The sequence below is a fragment of the Balaenoptera musculus genome, chromosome 20 (assembly GCF_009873245.2).
Source record: "Balaenoptera musculus isolate JJ_BM4_2016_0621 chromosome 20, mBalMus1.pri.v3, whole genome shotgun sequence".
NCBI lineage: Eukaryota > Metazoa > Chordata > Mammalia > Artiodactyla > Balaenopteridae > Balaenoptera > Balaenoptera musculus.
Window position 1 is genome coordinate 49733426 of NC_045804.1, and position 16702 is coordinate 49750127.

General features: G+C 39.7%; 1 protein-coding gene across 2 annotated transcripts in view; it reads right to left on the bottom strand.

The window, feature by feature from the left end:
- The window catches only part of RABEP1 (rabaptin, RAB GTPase binding effector protein 1), a 104303-nt gene extending 87932 nt beyond the window's left edge, over positions 1-16371 (bottom strand). The window contains exon 1 of one of the 2 annotated variants that reach the window (XM_036836948.1): positions 16135-16371. In XM_036836948.1, the coding sequence (XP_036692843.1) occupies positions 16135-16168 (34 nt within the window). In that variant the 5' untranslated portion in view covers positions 16169-16371. The remainder of the gene's footprint in view (positions 1-16134) is intronic. The other variant, XM_036836949.1, reaches the window with a different exon arrangement.
- Between the last annotated feature and the right edge of the window lie 331 nt (positions 16372-16702).

The window sequence follows — 16702 nt, forward strand, 5'->3', positions numbered from 1 at the left end:
GTTAGGACTCTGTGCTCCCAATGCAGGGGTCCGGGTTTGATCCCTGGTCAGGGAACTAGATCCCACACGCATGCCACAACTAAGAGTTCGCATGCCACAGCTAAGGGGCCCGTGAGCCACAACTAAGGAGCCCACATGTGGCAACTAAGGAGCTGGCGAGCCACAACTAAAGAGCCCGCCTACCACAACTAAGACCCAGTGCAACCAAATAAATATTTTTTTAAAAACCATAATGGGAAAGAATATGAAAAAGAATATATATACATGAAACACTTTGCTGTACAGCAGAAATTGACACAACACTGTAAATCAACTATACTTCAATTAAAAAAAAAAGTCCCTTCTAATCCTAAAATTCTGTCACCTTACCATACCTGATTAAAACAAATCCAGGGTATATTTCAAGACAGATAACTATGTAGTAATCAACAGCAAAAGTCTTAAAATTCTGTATACTTTTCAACCCAGCAATTCCACTGCCAAGAATATATCCTAAAGAAGTAATAATGATGAGTATGCATGAAGATTTAATTGCAGGACCTCCCTGGTGGCGCTGTGGTTAAGAATCCACCTGCCAATGCAGGGGACACGGGATTGATCCCTGGTCCAGGAAGATCCCACATGCCGCAGAGCAACTAAGCCTACATGCCACAACTACTGAGCCCACGTGCTGCAACTACTGAACCTCACGCCCCCAGAGCCCATGCTCCGCAACAAGAGAAAGCACCGCAAATGAGAAGCCTGTGCACCTCAGTGAAAGAGTAGCCCCTGCTCACCACAATTAGAGAAAGCCCACGTGCAGCAACAAAGACCCAATGCAACCAAAAAAAAAAAAAAAAGATTTAATTGCAAGAATGTTGACTTCTTTAAAGTATCAGAATTCCAAAACGTTAGAAACAAGCAAATGTCTAACAATAGAAAAATGACCCCCCAAATTATGAGGTATCTATACAAGTTTCAAGATGAAACTTTTCCAAAAGAAACCATAACGAATTCTATCAAATCTACAAGGAATAAATATGCCCTATGCTATTTTAAATGCCTTCAGCATAATAAAAGATGCTGAATTTATTTACTTAAATTTACTTAATTTATTTATTTATTTAAAAAGATTTATAAAATCTTTTTATAAAAGATTTCTGAATTTATTTTACTAGGCTAGTATAATCAAGGTACCAAAACCCAAGGTAGTACCAAAATGTAAAACTATAGGCCAATCTCAGTTATGAATGTAATTTTGCAAAAAAAAAAAAAAAGTTAAAACATTAGCAAACCTAATCTAGATACATACTAGAACAATCCATCACAAACAAGCTGAGTTTACCTCAAGTATACAAAATCTGTCCCAACATTAGGAAATCCACTGATCAGTTCTGTTAGAGATCAAAAAGACCTGAAATAATCTCAATGCATTACAAAGAAAAGGAAAAAAAGTAAAGCAATGAAAGAGGAAACAGCTATGAGAAACAAAGAATGCCCAATATATGGATGATCTATGTGCCTAAAACAGAAAACCCAACAAAGAGAACTAAGAAAATACTAAAAGAAAAAAGAAAGAAAATACTAAAAGATTTAAGGGAATAAATACTCCCAAGAGGAAATCAGAAGTGAATCTGCAAGTAAAAAATAATAAAGATGTGTGCAAACAGGCTCACATTGGAGGAAAATAGAAAATAGGAGGACTTCCCTGGTGGTCCAGCAGTTAAGATTCTGTGCTCCCAATGCAGAGCACCCAGGTTTGATCCCTGGTCAGGGAACTAGATCCCGCATGCCACAACTAAAGATCCCACATGCTGCAACTAAGACCCAGCGCAGCCAAATAAATAAATATTTTTTAAAAAGAAAGAAAAAAAATAGAAGGAACTTGGATCTTGGACATCCTTGAACAACTGAACCAACCTTGGAACGCTTTACTTCTAAACTTGTTACACACAAAAAAACCCTTTACTTGTTTAAGCCACTAGGGATTGCATTTCCAATTGCTATGAGAGGTATTCCTGATACGAAAGAATACATCAAAATGTATATATATCAGAAGTATCAAAATTTAAATGTACATAAATCCTTATTAGTTGTTTCAAAGGTTATTAAGGTTAAGTATTTGCACAAATATTTAGAGATATATGTAGCAGGATGTTTACTACAGTGTTAACTGCAATAGGAAAAAAAATTTAAATATATACCAAGAGAGACCTAGTTAATCATGTTATGGAATCCATACAATGGATTACTATGCAGTCATTAAAAATAACATTTATTACTTAATTTAAGCAGGAACAACATCCTATAAAAATATTAGAATTTTCATTGAACTTTTAAGAGCTTTTTTCATATATTTTAATATACATATAGGGACTTCCCTGGTGGCCCAGTGGTAAAGAATCCACCTTCCAATGCAGGGGACGCGGGTTCAATCCCTGGTCGCGGAACTAGGATCCCACACACCATGGGGCAACTAAGCTCACGTGCCACAACTACTTAGCTCAGACACCTCCACTAGAGAGCCCATGTGCCACAAACTACCACGTGCCACAAACTACAGAGCCCACGTGCTCTGGAGGCCGCGCACCACAACTAGAGAAGAGAAAACCCGCACGCCACAACTAGAGAAGCCTGCATGCTGCAATGAAAGATCCCGCATACCTCAACGAAGATCCCGCATGCTGCAGCTAAGACCCAATGCAGCCCAAAAAATAAAAAATAAATAATTAATATACATATAAAAACCCTGGAAAGATAACATATCAATAAGTGAATGGATATTATCTTTGGGTAATTTTTTATGCTTTTCTACATTTTCTAAATTGTTTGCAATAGGTAGTATTAATTTTATCTAAAATTATAAAATAATTGCTTACAGAAAGAAAATGAATGACTTAATAAAAGATATGGAAGTCCTAACTTAACAAACAGCTCATACAGAAACAACTTAAAAATTCAAATGATACTGAAAAAAAAAAAAAGGCCAACAATCTCAGAAAAAAACAAAAAACGAAGAAAGCATAAGTGGATATCTAATTGATATTGAGATAAAGCAGGTCTTTAAAGGTATCAAAGCATTATCAAGTTTGTTCAAAAGAATTCTTAGGCTTCTCTATACCATACATTAGCAATAAGAGAAAGAATAAACTTGGACAATATCTGTAACAAATAAAAGACAAAGGCCAATGTCCATGAAATAAAGATATTTATAAATTAATAAGAAAATGGCAAAGGACATGAAGAGGCAATGCACAAAGAAAACAGATGGTCAATACATTTTTTAAAGCCTAATCACACCCACCAAAATGGTATCTTAGTGCTGTTATAGGTTGCATTTAGAAACTTAAAACAGCAATAAGATACCACTTTGCCTATGCTATTGGTAATAATTAAGTCTATACTTAATGTTAACAAGGGGGAGGTAACACTAAAAGACATCAGCACTAATGGCAGAAATGTAAAGTAGAACAAGATATCTGGAAAGCAATTCAGCAATATATATAAATATATCAAAACCTCATACTTTTTGATCCAGAACTCTCTGGGAAATAATCAAAGATGACATCAAAGACTAATGTCCAAAGATGTCTCCTGTAGAATTATTTACTAATAGCAAGATCTTACAAATAATCAAATAGGCAGTAATAGAAAAATAATTAAGTTATTTTTATAACTTAATGTATAACAAATATATGATAAATTAGACTTTTAAAACCAACGTTTTCTGAAAAACTTACAACACAGAAAAATTTTACATCATAATTAAAATAAAAATAGCAGAATATAAAATCACATGTGCAATATGATCAACTGGTTAAAAATTTTATTTGTTGATATAAAACAACAAAAATACACTAAAATGACAAAATATTCCAAAGGATAGAATTATGAGTAAGTCCAGTTTTCTTTATACTTTCTTTGTACTTAATGGTTTAAAACACACACACACACACACACACAACTTGGGGTTTTGTTTTAACTTTGCCCCTTTTTTAATGATCTGAGAGTTTACTTAAATAAAACTGACCTGAGAGATAGTGGGTGGAATGAAAATAGTCATGGGAACCTGGATCCTGAGCAATTTACTAAACTTTCATTTCCTCATTGTGAAATAGGGATAATACCAACCTTAAAGAATTCAGAGGATTAAATAATTAATGCACTTAAAGTGCTTTACGGCACTTTAAAGATGCTTGTTAAAGATACACCTTTCTCCTTAGTTTATAACTAAATCAATGAGGGTTTTTTTTAAGGTCTTTTTTTCTGGGGGGGTGAGGGGTGGGAAGGGGGCAGGAGAGGGGAGCATGGTGGGCAGACTTAATGTGATCATTCCAAATTTTATCTGAATGAGTAAATACCTAAGAATAGTTCAGGAAAATTCTAGAAAATAAATAATGAAGGTTTCCTGGCTCTTTAAAATATTAAAACATTAGAAAGTAGGGAAAAAAGTCATTTTAACTATGGGTATAACACCAGAACAGATAAATCAATCTAACACAATACTATTCAGAAACGGACTCAGGTATTCCTGGATATTTAGCATATAATAAATGGTGGCATTTCAAAATCAATGGAGAAAAATGGATTAATCACTACATGGTGCAATAATATCTGGCTAGCCATTTGAAAATAAATAGTAGTAAAAGCTAGATTCCTATCTCAGTCCTTACATCAAAATAAATTCCAAAGTGATCAAACATTTAAAAGTAAATACTAGAAGGTAACATAGACAAAGAGGTAGAAGGAAACCTAGAAGCCATTAAGGAAAAAACTGATAAACCCATACGCCAACACATCTCAAAATTTAAAAACAAAATGGGGGAAATTTTTGCTACATGTGCTACACACATGATAAAGAGGTCAACTTCCCCATATGCAAACAATTTCTTAAATTAAGGAGCTATAAGCTCTCTTATACCCTGATGGTGAGCCTGTAAATTGTCCAACCTTTCTGAAAAAGAATTTGACATTTGCCATTAAATTTTTAAATGTTTACTTATTTATTTTGGCTGAGCCGGGTCTTAGTTGCAGCACGCGAGATCTTTAGTTATGGCATTCAGACTCTTGGTTGAGGCATGCACGCAGGATCTAGTTCCCTGAGCAGGGATCGAAGCCAGACCCCCTACATTGGGAGAGTGGAGCCTTACCCACTGGACCACCAGAGAAGTCCCGCCATTAAATTTTTAAACGTTCATATTCTTTGACTCAGTAATTTTGGTTCAAGGAATTTATAACACAAAAACACTCACATGAGCATGTGAAGACAGGTACAAGGATATTAGCTGAAGTTTTATAATAACGGCACAAATATTCATCAATGGGGACTTTAAAAAATTATAGTGTACCTATATTATGCAGCCACAAAAATGATCTATTTCAAAAATGATGACATTATCTATATCAAAAACAAAGTAAAGAAAAAGGAAGGTTGAGAAGAGCGTATATAGCATGATTCCACTTTTAAACCATCAGAATACACATTTCTTTTTAAAAAACCAGAAAAATATCTACCAGACCTTTGCCAGTGTTTATCTCTGAGGGGTGAGCTTATGAGCTTATATGGACTTTTCCCTTCATATTATACATTTATAAATTTTTAACAAACATTTGTTATTTTTGATGCAAAAAATTTTAATTAAGAAATTTAAAATCACATCCATGAAAGAATAAACAAATACATAAATGGAACAGAACGGTGAGCCTAGGAATAGATTCACACGAATATAGTCGACTGATCTATGACAAAGAAGGACAGGCAATTCAATGGAGAAAGGACAGTCTTTTCAACACATGATGGTGCTGGAACAACTGGATATCCACATGCAAAAATAAAGAAAAAAATCTAGCTACAGACCTTACACCCTTTACAAAAAAAAACTCAAAATGAGTTACAGACCTAAATGTAAAATGCAAAACTATGAAACTCCTAGAGCGAAACATAGTAGAAAATCTAGATGATCTTGGGTTATGGCAATGACTTTTTAGATATCGCACCAAAGGTACGATCTATGAAAGAAATAATTATAAGTTGGATTTCTTTAAATTTAAAACTTCTGTTTGTGAAAAACACTGTCAAGGGCAAAGACAAGCCACAGATTTGGAGAAAATATTTGCAAAAGACATATCTGATAAAGTCCAGTTATCCAAAATATACAATGCACTTTTAAAACTAAACAATAAGAAAATTAACAACCTCATTAAAAGTTAAGCAAAAATTCTGAACAGACACCTCACAAAAGAAAATATGCAGATAATGAATAACCTCAACATCATCTGTCTTTAGGGAATTGCTAATTAAAACAATGAGATACCACTACAAATCTACTAGAATGGCTAAAATCCAAAACACAGACACTTGCCAAATGCTGGAAAAAGTGGAACAACAGGAATGCTCATTTGTGGCTGGTGGGAATGCAAAATGGTACAGCCACTTCAACATACTCTTACCATATGATCCAGCAATCACACTCCTTAATATTTAGCCAAATGAGTGGAAAACTTAGATCCACACAGAAATCTGCATTATAGTAATTTATTCATAACTGCTAAAACTTGGAAGCAATCATGATGTTCTTCAATAACTGAATAACTGGTACATCTAGACAATGAAATATTAATCAGTGCTAAAAAAAGAAATGAGCTACCAAGCCACAAAAAGACATGAAGAAACCTTAAGTGTATATTACTAAGTGAAAGAAGCCAATCTGAAAAGGCTACGTAACTGTATGATTCCAACTATATAACATTCTGGAAAAGGCAGAAACCATGGAGACAGTAAAAAGATCAGTGTTTACCAAGCATTCAGGGGAAAAGAGGGATGAGGAGGTAGAACACGGCATTTCTAAGGCAGTGAAACTGTTCTGTATGATATTACAATGGTCAATGGATAGATGCATTGCATGTTTGTCCAAACCCACAGAATGTACAACACCAAGAGTGAACACTAATGTAAATGATGGACTTTGGTTGATAATGATGTGCAGGTTCATTGATTGTTTAAAAATGTACCACACTGGTGTGGAATGTTGACAGGGAGGGGGTATAAGGAAACTCTCTGTACTTTCTGTTCAATTTTGCTATGAAAATAAAACTACTCTAATTTAAAAAAATACACAACACAGTGCAAGGCATATAACACCTCAATAAATCACAGCTTCCATTTTATTATGAACTCATATGATACAGAGAAATAAAATTTGAGGGAACGTTAGCATACATTAAAAAGAGTTGAGAGTTTTGATCAAAAAAGAACATCTTTGCTGTTTGTTGCACGAGTCACATAGATTCCGTATCTGTAATATTCCACTAACATTACGGACACCATTTTAGGAAGAGCACTAGCAAACCACATGGTATTAGAACATCTGGCTAGCCAAGCAAAGGAAGCTGCAAAGAATGGAGAGGGTATAGAATCCTCACATGAGGAACTGCCAAGATGGAAGCAAGCTCTTTAAATATCTGAAGACCCCTTGTGTGGAAGAGAAAATAGACTAATTTTGACTCATTCACGAGGCCAGAACCGTGGTGTAGAAGTTGTAGGGAAGTGATTTCAGCCCAACAAAATTAAGAATTTACTAATACAGTTACCACAAAAAGTGGCCATGTTCTAGGAAGACTGGATTTCATCTGTTAGGAGTGAACGCAGAACAAATATTTGCAATAGAGATGGATCTAACCTGTTAATGGCCCTTCTGTAACTGTCTACTGAGGCTTACTAGGTTCACAATAAAATGAAAGACAGAAGTAGTGTCAGGCAGACTCTATTCCATAGTAGCTAAGAAAGCTGGGTATATAAGATCTAGATGGAGGCGGGGGGAGGCCAGGTGGGCAGCACCAGTTTATTTATAAATAATAAATACAGCAGGAGCTTAGAGAAAGCAATCAAGTAGACATCAGTTTGGGACTAAATGGTAACTATCAAGTTTGTATTGATTTTTCATACACTTAACCGATGGAATAGTAACCCACATCATGGTTCCCCCACCCCCACCCCATTGGATTTCCCACAATAAGGACCCAATCATACCCTGTACTTATTATTCTAACAGCCTTTCTCAACCCAGGTTCCATGACAGTTAAATCCTAATGCCTAAGGTATTCAATGTACATAATGAATTGACTTCTCTCCTGTGCATCTAAAATGGTACTGGTTATATCACCTTTAGGATAACTGGGAACACAGCCAAATTATTTTCTGTGTTCTGTGCTTAAGATGAGGAACCCAGCCAAGTATAAACAATCTTATCTGTAATAAAGGTTGTAAAACAACAACTTCCATGAGGACAGGCACCTTGTCTACCCTGTTCGTAGTTCATACTCAAATCACATATGTTGAATAAATGAATAAAAGAATGGAGACTACACTTACATTTAGTCAGTTTCTCTTCTACCTCAAGAGCTTTCTCTACCTTTCTTTCTCACACATCCTTTCCTTTTTCCCTTCTGTTTTGCAGGATGAGATCCCTGTCTCTCCTCCTGACACTCAAGCTCTTGATGCATCTTATCTGCTCTTAATTCCTCAGAGGTCTAGTACATATTTATTTTCTCCTTGATAACTTCAGGTTCTCCCTTCTCAGGGGAAGTTCCTCCAGCATCTACAATTATTGAAAAATAAATAATTATCAAGAAAGTCTCAGGACTCCCCTGGTGGTCCAGTGGTTAAGACTCCAGGCTCCCAATGCAGGGGGCCAGGCTTCGATCACTGGTCACGGAACTGGATCCTGCATGCCGCAACTAAGAGCCCACATGCCACAACTAAAAGATCCCGCATGCGGCAACCAAGATCCCACGTGCCGCAACTAACACCCAGCGCAGCCAAATAAATAAATAAATATATTTTTAAAAAAGTCTCATGCGTTCTGACTGTAATCAAGTTACATCCTTTCTATGATTCCTTTCTAGCAATGTCATAATGATGCACCTAGAGAAAGTTCATTCTACATAAACAGAAGCAGTGACCAGAAGACAGGCAACAACCCCACTCTACTCCTAAATTCTAGTGTTGGCTCTGCTACAATGCAAGTCACTTCTGCTTCTTTAGTCCTTAATTTCCTGATCTCTAAAATGAGGGAAGATAGTCTTTAGGATTCTTTTCAGGGATATGTCTCTATATCTACTACTCTCTATAGGTTAAATACATCTGCAGTGGGTAAAAGTAATGGTGAGGCAAATTTCCACTTAATTAAAGGATAACCAAAACATTAAAACTAGTCAAAACTAGGATGTAGTGAGTTCCTTCTCTCTCCAGAGGCATTCAAACAGAAATCAGTCTACCACTTGGAAGAGATTCAAGTATCTAATGAGAAAACTGAACAAAGGCACCTTCCTTCATAGCTCTCCCTGTTCTACTTGTAGTAAGTTTCCCCTGTGATCCAACAGAGAACTATCTACTATCACTAGGCACCTCCTCATTTCACATTAGTGTGCCTAAGGCCCATTCCCTCCACTAGATCATAAAATTCCTGAAATCAGAACTATATCTCGTTCATTTCTACAGCCCTTCCGCATTACCTGGCACAGCTGTCCTACACAAAAATAAACAGAACAATTGTTTACTAAATATTCCTATGAAGACTAAACTCAATGTAATGACTGATTATACAAAAAGAGCACATGAAATTTCACTGAATAAAAACCTAGTATATGATGTACTCAAGATGTTTTAGAAATCAGAGCCCTTAAGAGTCAAAGTCAGTTCCATCCACAGGTAGTCAGGTAAAACATACAAATTAAAGGATTATTACACAATCCCAGGCTACCATGTGTTGGGACAGACTGTGTTAGTCTGTGTTAGTGAGACTGCATTAGTCAGACTGTGGGGTAAGCTCAGGGCTTTTGTGTTTCTGATCAAGTTTAGTAGTTGGGAGATTTATCAAGTAATAATAAACAAACCAAATATATGGATTATTGAATAAATGGTGTTAAAACAATTGGCTTGGGCTTCCCTGGTGGCACAGTGGTTAAGAATCCACCTGCCAATGCAGGGGACACGGGTTCGAGCTCTGATCCGGGAAGATCCCACATGCCGCGAAGCAACTAAGCCCGTGCGCCACAACTACTGAGCCTGCGCTCTAGAGCCCACGAGCCACAACTACTGAAGTCGGTGTGCCTAGAGCCCATGCTCAGCAACAAGAGAAGCCACCGCAATGAGGAGCCCGTGCACTGCAAAGAAGAGTAGCCCCCTCTCGCCACAACTAGAGAAAGCCCGTAAGCAGCAACAAAGACCCAACGCAGCCAAAAATAAATAAATAAGATAAATATATATTTTTTTTAATGGGCTTTATCCACTTGGAAGAAAAATAAAGTTAGAACACTATATCACATCAAAAATAAATTCCAGATGCAGGCAGCTTCCCCCAGCAAGCCAGAAAGCAGCTTTCCAGGAAGTTCTACAGACGTGGTCCCTCAATGATCACTGCCCTTCAGAGGGCCACAGCCGTACCGTCTCCAACAAAGTCTGGATTTCAGTATGGGAGCAGCCTCTTGAAGATTTGTTCCTTCCCTAGGTGCTCTGCCTTAGCCCTAGAGGCAGTAGTTGCTCCCTATATCTACTATTCCTGTATTCTTTAGGGTTTTCTTTTTCTCTTGGGTAATCTCCTGTTTAGTTAATAATTCTTTATATTAAACTTTACCTGTTAAATTTAAAAATAAATAAATTCCAGATGGTCTAAAGTACTAAATATAAGAGACGAAACTATAAAAGTGTTGAAAATGAGATGTTTTCGTTGTTGTTGGGGGTTTTTTCGTTTTTTGTTTTTTTAATAAAAAGAGGTCTTCCTAAGAAACCCAGAAACCATAAATTTTTTAAAATGGTCAAGGGACTTCCCTGGTGGCGCGGTGGTTAAGACTCCACGCTCCCAATGCAGGGGGCCCGGGTTCGATCCCTGGCTGAGGAACTAGATCCCACATGCATGCCACAACTAAGGAGCCCACGTGTCACAACTAAGACCTGGCACAACCAAATAAAAATAAATATTTTTTTAAAAAGTGGTCAGGTTGGGCTTCCCTGGTGGCGCAGTGGTTGAGAATCTGCCTGCCAATGCAGGGGACACGGGTTCGAGCCCTGGTCTGGGAAGATCCCACATGCCACGGAGCAACTGGGCCTGTGAGCCACAATTACTGAGCCTGCGCGTCTGGAGCCTGTGCTCCGCAACAAGAGAGGCCGCGATGGTGAGAGGCCCGCGCACCGCGATGAAGAGTGGTCCCCACTTGCCACAACTAGAGAAAGCCCTCACACAGAAACTAAGACCCAACACAGTCATAAATAAATAAATAAATAAATAAATTAAAAAAGAACGTGAATTTCAAAAAAAAAAAAGTGGTCAGGTCTACATAAAAATTAAAGCTTTCTGTACAACAAAAGAAAAAATATGTATAATTACTATCAGGAAAGTACTAATTAAAAAGCCATCATTTTACCTACTTGCTTAAAACCCTTCAGTGGCTTCCCTTAGAGCTCTAACGCTAAAGCCCACTCAGGCCAGCCTATACCTATTTGACCCTCTCATTATCTCTACCCAGGCACACTGACCTTTCTTCAGTCATCTTACTCATCCTGCTTCTTCCAAAAAAGGGACTCCTGCTCATCCACTGGATCTCAGCTCTAGGACCACTTCCTCAGAAACCTTTCCTGGACTAACTAACTGGGTCAAATCCCTCAATTATAGCATTGTGTACCTCTCACAGCTGCTCAGCCCAATAACCTCTGAATGATCCTTGACTCCTCTCTCTTTTGCATCCCATATCTAATCCAAATCCTGTTGGCCATGCCTTCGAAATATAACCTCCACCAATGCACCTTGGTCTCAGCCTCATCATCTTTTTCCTGGATTAATGCCTCCCTTGCCTTCCTTTACTCTACTGCCAATCTACCAACCAGAGTGGTTTGGTTTTTGTTTTTTTTTTTAATGTAAGTCAGATCACATCACTCCTCTGCTCAAAACATTTTTAATGATTCCCCATAGTGAAAGCCAATCTTTGCAATGCTTCTAGAGCCCAGCAGACGTACCACCACCCCATTACCTTTCACCTCATATTCTACTACTCTCTTCTCCCTTCCTCTCCCACCTCCTTCCACCCACTGCCCCAATAATTTCATTCTAGCCACACTGACCTCCATGCCATCCCTCAAACATGCCAGACACATTCCTTCCCTAAAGCATTTGCAAGAATTGATCCCTATGTCTGGAACACTCTTCCTCCAGATATCCTCATATTACCTCTTCTATCACCTTCAAGTCTCTGGTCAAATGTCATCTATGCAATAAGACTACTCTGACCACCCTATTTAAAACCAGCCTATCCCCCTTCCTTTTACCCTGCTCTATTTTTTCTTTTTTCCATAGCACTTATCACCTAACAATCTATATGATTTGCTTATGTTTTTTGTTTAATATCTGTTTCTCCCACACTAGGGCAGGGTTATTTATTATCTGTGTTGCCCACTGATGTATGCCAAATACCAAGAATTGTGCCTGGCAAGTAGTACACACTTATATTTGTTGAGCAGTTTTGTACTTGTCTGTGGGATTATCTAATTAACGGCCTTCTGATTCACTACCTAGGAACAGGGACTGGGTTTGGGTTTCTTCATCATTTTATTTCCTAGGGCCTAGCATAAGGCTTGGCCTAGACTAGGCACACAAACATTTGTTAACTGAAGAATACCTTTTTTTTTTTTTTTTGTCTATCAGAAGATACAAATTTAAAACAACTGACATTATCCAGGGTTTTTAAGAGTGTAGAGGAAATCCACCCTCTCATATACTATTGGCAGGTATGTAAATTGATACTTTTTGAGAGTAAGCTAGCAATAGCTATTAAAATTTAATTCACTCAGAGCTCATGCCTCTTAATTCATAGTCCTACAGAAGTAAAAGCCAAAGTACCTGAAAAATATGTACAAGAATATTTATTACAGAACTGCTTATAATGAAAAAATTAAAGCATCAATAAAGATACAGGCAAATAAATCGTGTGGTACATGCATGTGACAGAACATTCTTTAACAAGAATGAGGTAGATCTATAACATTGAACTGGAAAGTAGTCCACGATCTAGTAAACAGATCGAGGGCTCTGGCATCAGGTGACCTGGATTGAATCCTGGCTCCCCTCACTTCTAGCTATGTAACTCCAGGCACTTTTAACTTCTCTGTGTTTCAGTTTCCTCATCAATAAAACAGGAACAATATTATAATAGTACCCACCTCACTGATAAGAAGATTTCCTGAGATAATGCATGCAGTGTCTATAGTACATTATATGGCCACATAACCATTTACAAGTATATGATAATTATAGCTAACATTTATAAGCAAAATAGACAAGTTGCAGACCTATGTATGTTAAGCATGTCCATTTCAGAGGGAAAAGGTAGCATGTCTGTGTAACTATAGAAAAAAGTCAAGGATAGAAAACTTAATACTGGTTTCCTTTGGGAGATGGGAGGAGATATACTTCTTAATAGCCACACTTTTTTAATGGAAGGATTCTAGAATAGCGTTTTTAAATAAAAAAGAAATGAAGTAAATCAGAGCAAATGCCTCTAAGATAGAGTTTAACTTAGATTTTAAAATATTAAAATTTTAAAAATTTTATATTCTATATAGTCTTTGAATTATCAAGGTAAAATGAAATAATAAGCCGAAATTTGTTGGACTATTAAAGTTACCTTTGTTCTAAACGAGTAAACTAAGATGCATGACCAAAAAAATAGTTTTTGAAAAACTTACAAAAGAAGAAATTAAGAAGAATTAAAAGAAAATTATTACATTTTACCCTGTCAATTTACACACATATGAATTTTTTTCTTAATCTACGATATCTCCATGAAAAATAAACCTATGTCAAAGAAGGAAAAGAAAACAATGTCAACGTAAAATAAAACTGCCTCTAAAATGGGATACCTGGGAATTCCCTGGAGGTCCAATGGTTAGGACTCTGCGCTCTAACTGCTGACGGCCTGGGTTCTCAGGGAACTAAGATCACACAAGCCACGCAGCGTGGCCAAATAAATAAATAAAATGGGATAAAAGCTAGATTAAAGTCAAAAAGTAAAAGTTATCTTTTACTGCCAGTTTAACTCAAAAGAATTCTGCAATTGTTTGGTTGTTTTTGTTTTTTTTAATATCAGCAGGGCTAGGAAATTCAAGCGTGCTTAAAGCTAAAGTGTCAAGAAGTGATCTATGTTCAGTTCAGCCAAAGAGAAAAATTAAATCTCCAAGATGAACTTCTAAGAAGACACTGATACAAAGCGTTCAAATACACCGAATTCTCTCTCCTTTTGTAAACAGTAGCTGTGGCTGCTCATTTACTACACTAACTGAAAATAAATACTGCAATCTATGCAAACTAAATCTCATCCCATGGTCACAGGATTTGAAAAATAGGGAATAAACCTGTACTAAGAATACAAGATTTCCTAAAGCTAATTTTTCCTAGCCTCTTTCAAGTGCTTAGTCACTTCTGCCTATTTACAAGGAAGACCATTTCACATCTAGAAAGAGGCAGGGAATTTTGCTTCGAGACTGTCATGTCACCTGAGCCGTCCTAGACGTTTGTTTCCATGCAACTCAAGAGAAGGCAGCTGCCAGCTAAGCATACCTACCACTCCAGATCAGAACCAGAAGTCACTGGGGCTCTCTCTATTCTGCCTCTGTCTGCAAAAACAAAGAGGTGTTTGTGGAAAAGGGAAGTTTTCTTCCCTGACACCAAATGCAAAAGGTGAGGATTAAAATGCAGCCTGAAAACATCCCCGTTTCCTCTAACAGTCCACCAGAAATGCCTCCCTTCTCCTACTGAATGCCTCCCTCTCCTGAGTAGAGTTTCCTACTGAAACAGAAACAGCAACCAGATTCTTACACAACTCCAGATGTGGGTACCAGACATGTCTCCTTAGGCAACTAACAAAACCTAAAACTAGAGGCAAACAGGCTTTGGAACACACTTCCAAGAAAGCAGCTAGCATTAAAATCTGATAACATTGTTTCAGGTTCCTCAAAGGCAACAAAAGAGAGTAAGGTCTTCATGAAAGATTATTTTAAGAGACAACCCTAGGCAAAGGCAGGTTCTTAAGCACCTACCGTGGGCCCAGCACCAAATCCCGACATTCCATCACACTTAAAAGATTCTAAGCACACACGCTGATTACAGAAATTCACCTGAAAGAACTCTCTCGCCCAGTTACAGCAGTACCTTGCCAAGGACCAGGCACAGTCTTTCCAAACATAACTCCAGGTAGTAAAACCTGGAACCACGTGGTCAATCTCCGAAGCAGAGCTTAAGCCAATTTCCCAGAAGGTCATGAAGGACTGACAACCACCTGGGACTAATTAGGATGGGGCTCTTTTTCCTTCCTTGGATATAACTGCTATAAAAGACACGCTTCCTCGACTTCACCATTCTCATTATTCCCAAAAACCGCCTTAATAATACTAACCGCTTTACATAATACATGTTGCCTCCTTTATAAGTAAAATATAAACGCACGAATTAGGCACGAATTTACCTCTTTTCATGAGAATACTCAAGTTCAAAGAGGCTAAGAAATCTGCATAGTGCTTGTTAGTGAAGGCTCCAGGTTCTGCAGACGCGCAGGCCCCAGCACTTACCATTAAGCCACAATGCCTCTCAAGGAACGCTACTAAATCCAGCTACTGATCCCAACCAGTTTCACGCCGCAAAACTGAGCTCAAAGCGCTCAGTGGCATGGATGGGGGGAGGGGCGTGGGGAGGGCACATCACCACTACCTAAGCAATTTTTTTTTTCTTTAACGAATATAGCACATGTTCCTGATTTCCATCCTCCCCACGGGCAGAACCCACGTGCCGGCCCCACCGCTACCCACAGCAGCTCCCTCTCCACGCTCCCCAGCTTCTGCCTGGTCCCCCGCAGCCCCCTCACGCCCCTCCCTCCACCCCCACCCAAGCCAGGGCTAAAGCCGGCACCTCCCGCCCCCTACCCAGCGACGGCCGCCCAGGCCCCCGCACCGCCCTCGCGCGCAGCCGGCGCCGGAACCCGCGCGCTCCCGCCTCCGCCCGGCACGGTCACCCCCGGGGCCTGCGCGCGCCCTTCCCGCCGCCCGGAGGTCTACCCGCGACGCCGGCGCTGGGCAGGCCGCGCCCGCCGCGCCTGCCATGGTGGGCGACTCACCGTCAGGCTGAGGAGCCGGGCCCGGCTGCGCCATGGCCGGGCGGCCGGCCTCGGGGAGCGGGGATGGGCGGCGAAGCGGCGTCCCGGGCTCCCACAGGCTCAGCTGGCGGAGGAGGCGTCGACCGAGCCGCCGCCGCCGCCGCCCAGGGAGGAACCGCTAAGGCTGGAGCCGCCGGCGCCGCCACAGCCGCGGGCAGAGACGGACCCGAGCGCCGACCTCCGCCTCCTCATCCTGACAGCGGGAAATAAGCAGCGCGCAGGCGCGGGGGGATGGGGCGGCACGTGACGTCCCCCTGAGGGGGGGCGGGGCTTCGCGAGGGGTTGGGGAGCGCAGCGCGAGGGGGAGGCTGAAGCAGGAGCGGAGCCGGCTGCAGGAGCGCGGCCGGTAGGGTGGGGTGGGGGAGGGGGAGGGGGAGGCTGAATAGGGGAGGAGGGGAGAGTGAAGAGGAGGAGAGTGGCGGCGGCGAAGGCCCGGCCTTTTGCAGGGGCCGCTCCGGGCCCTCCGCCCCAGCACAGAGGCAAAGAAAGAATAATAATAAAAAGAAGGGCGAGAGAGGAGGCTAGATGG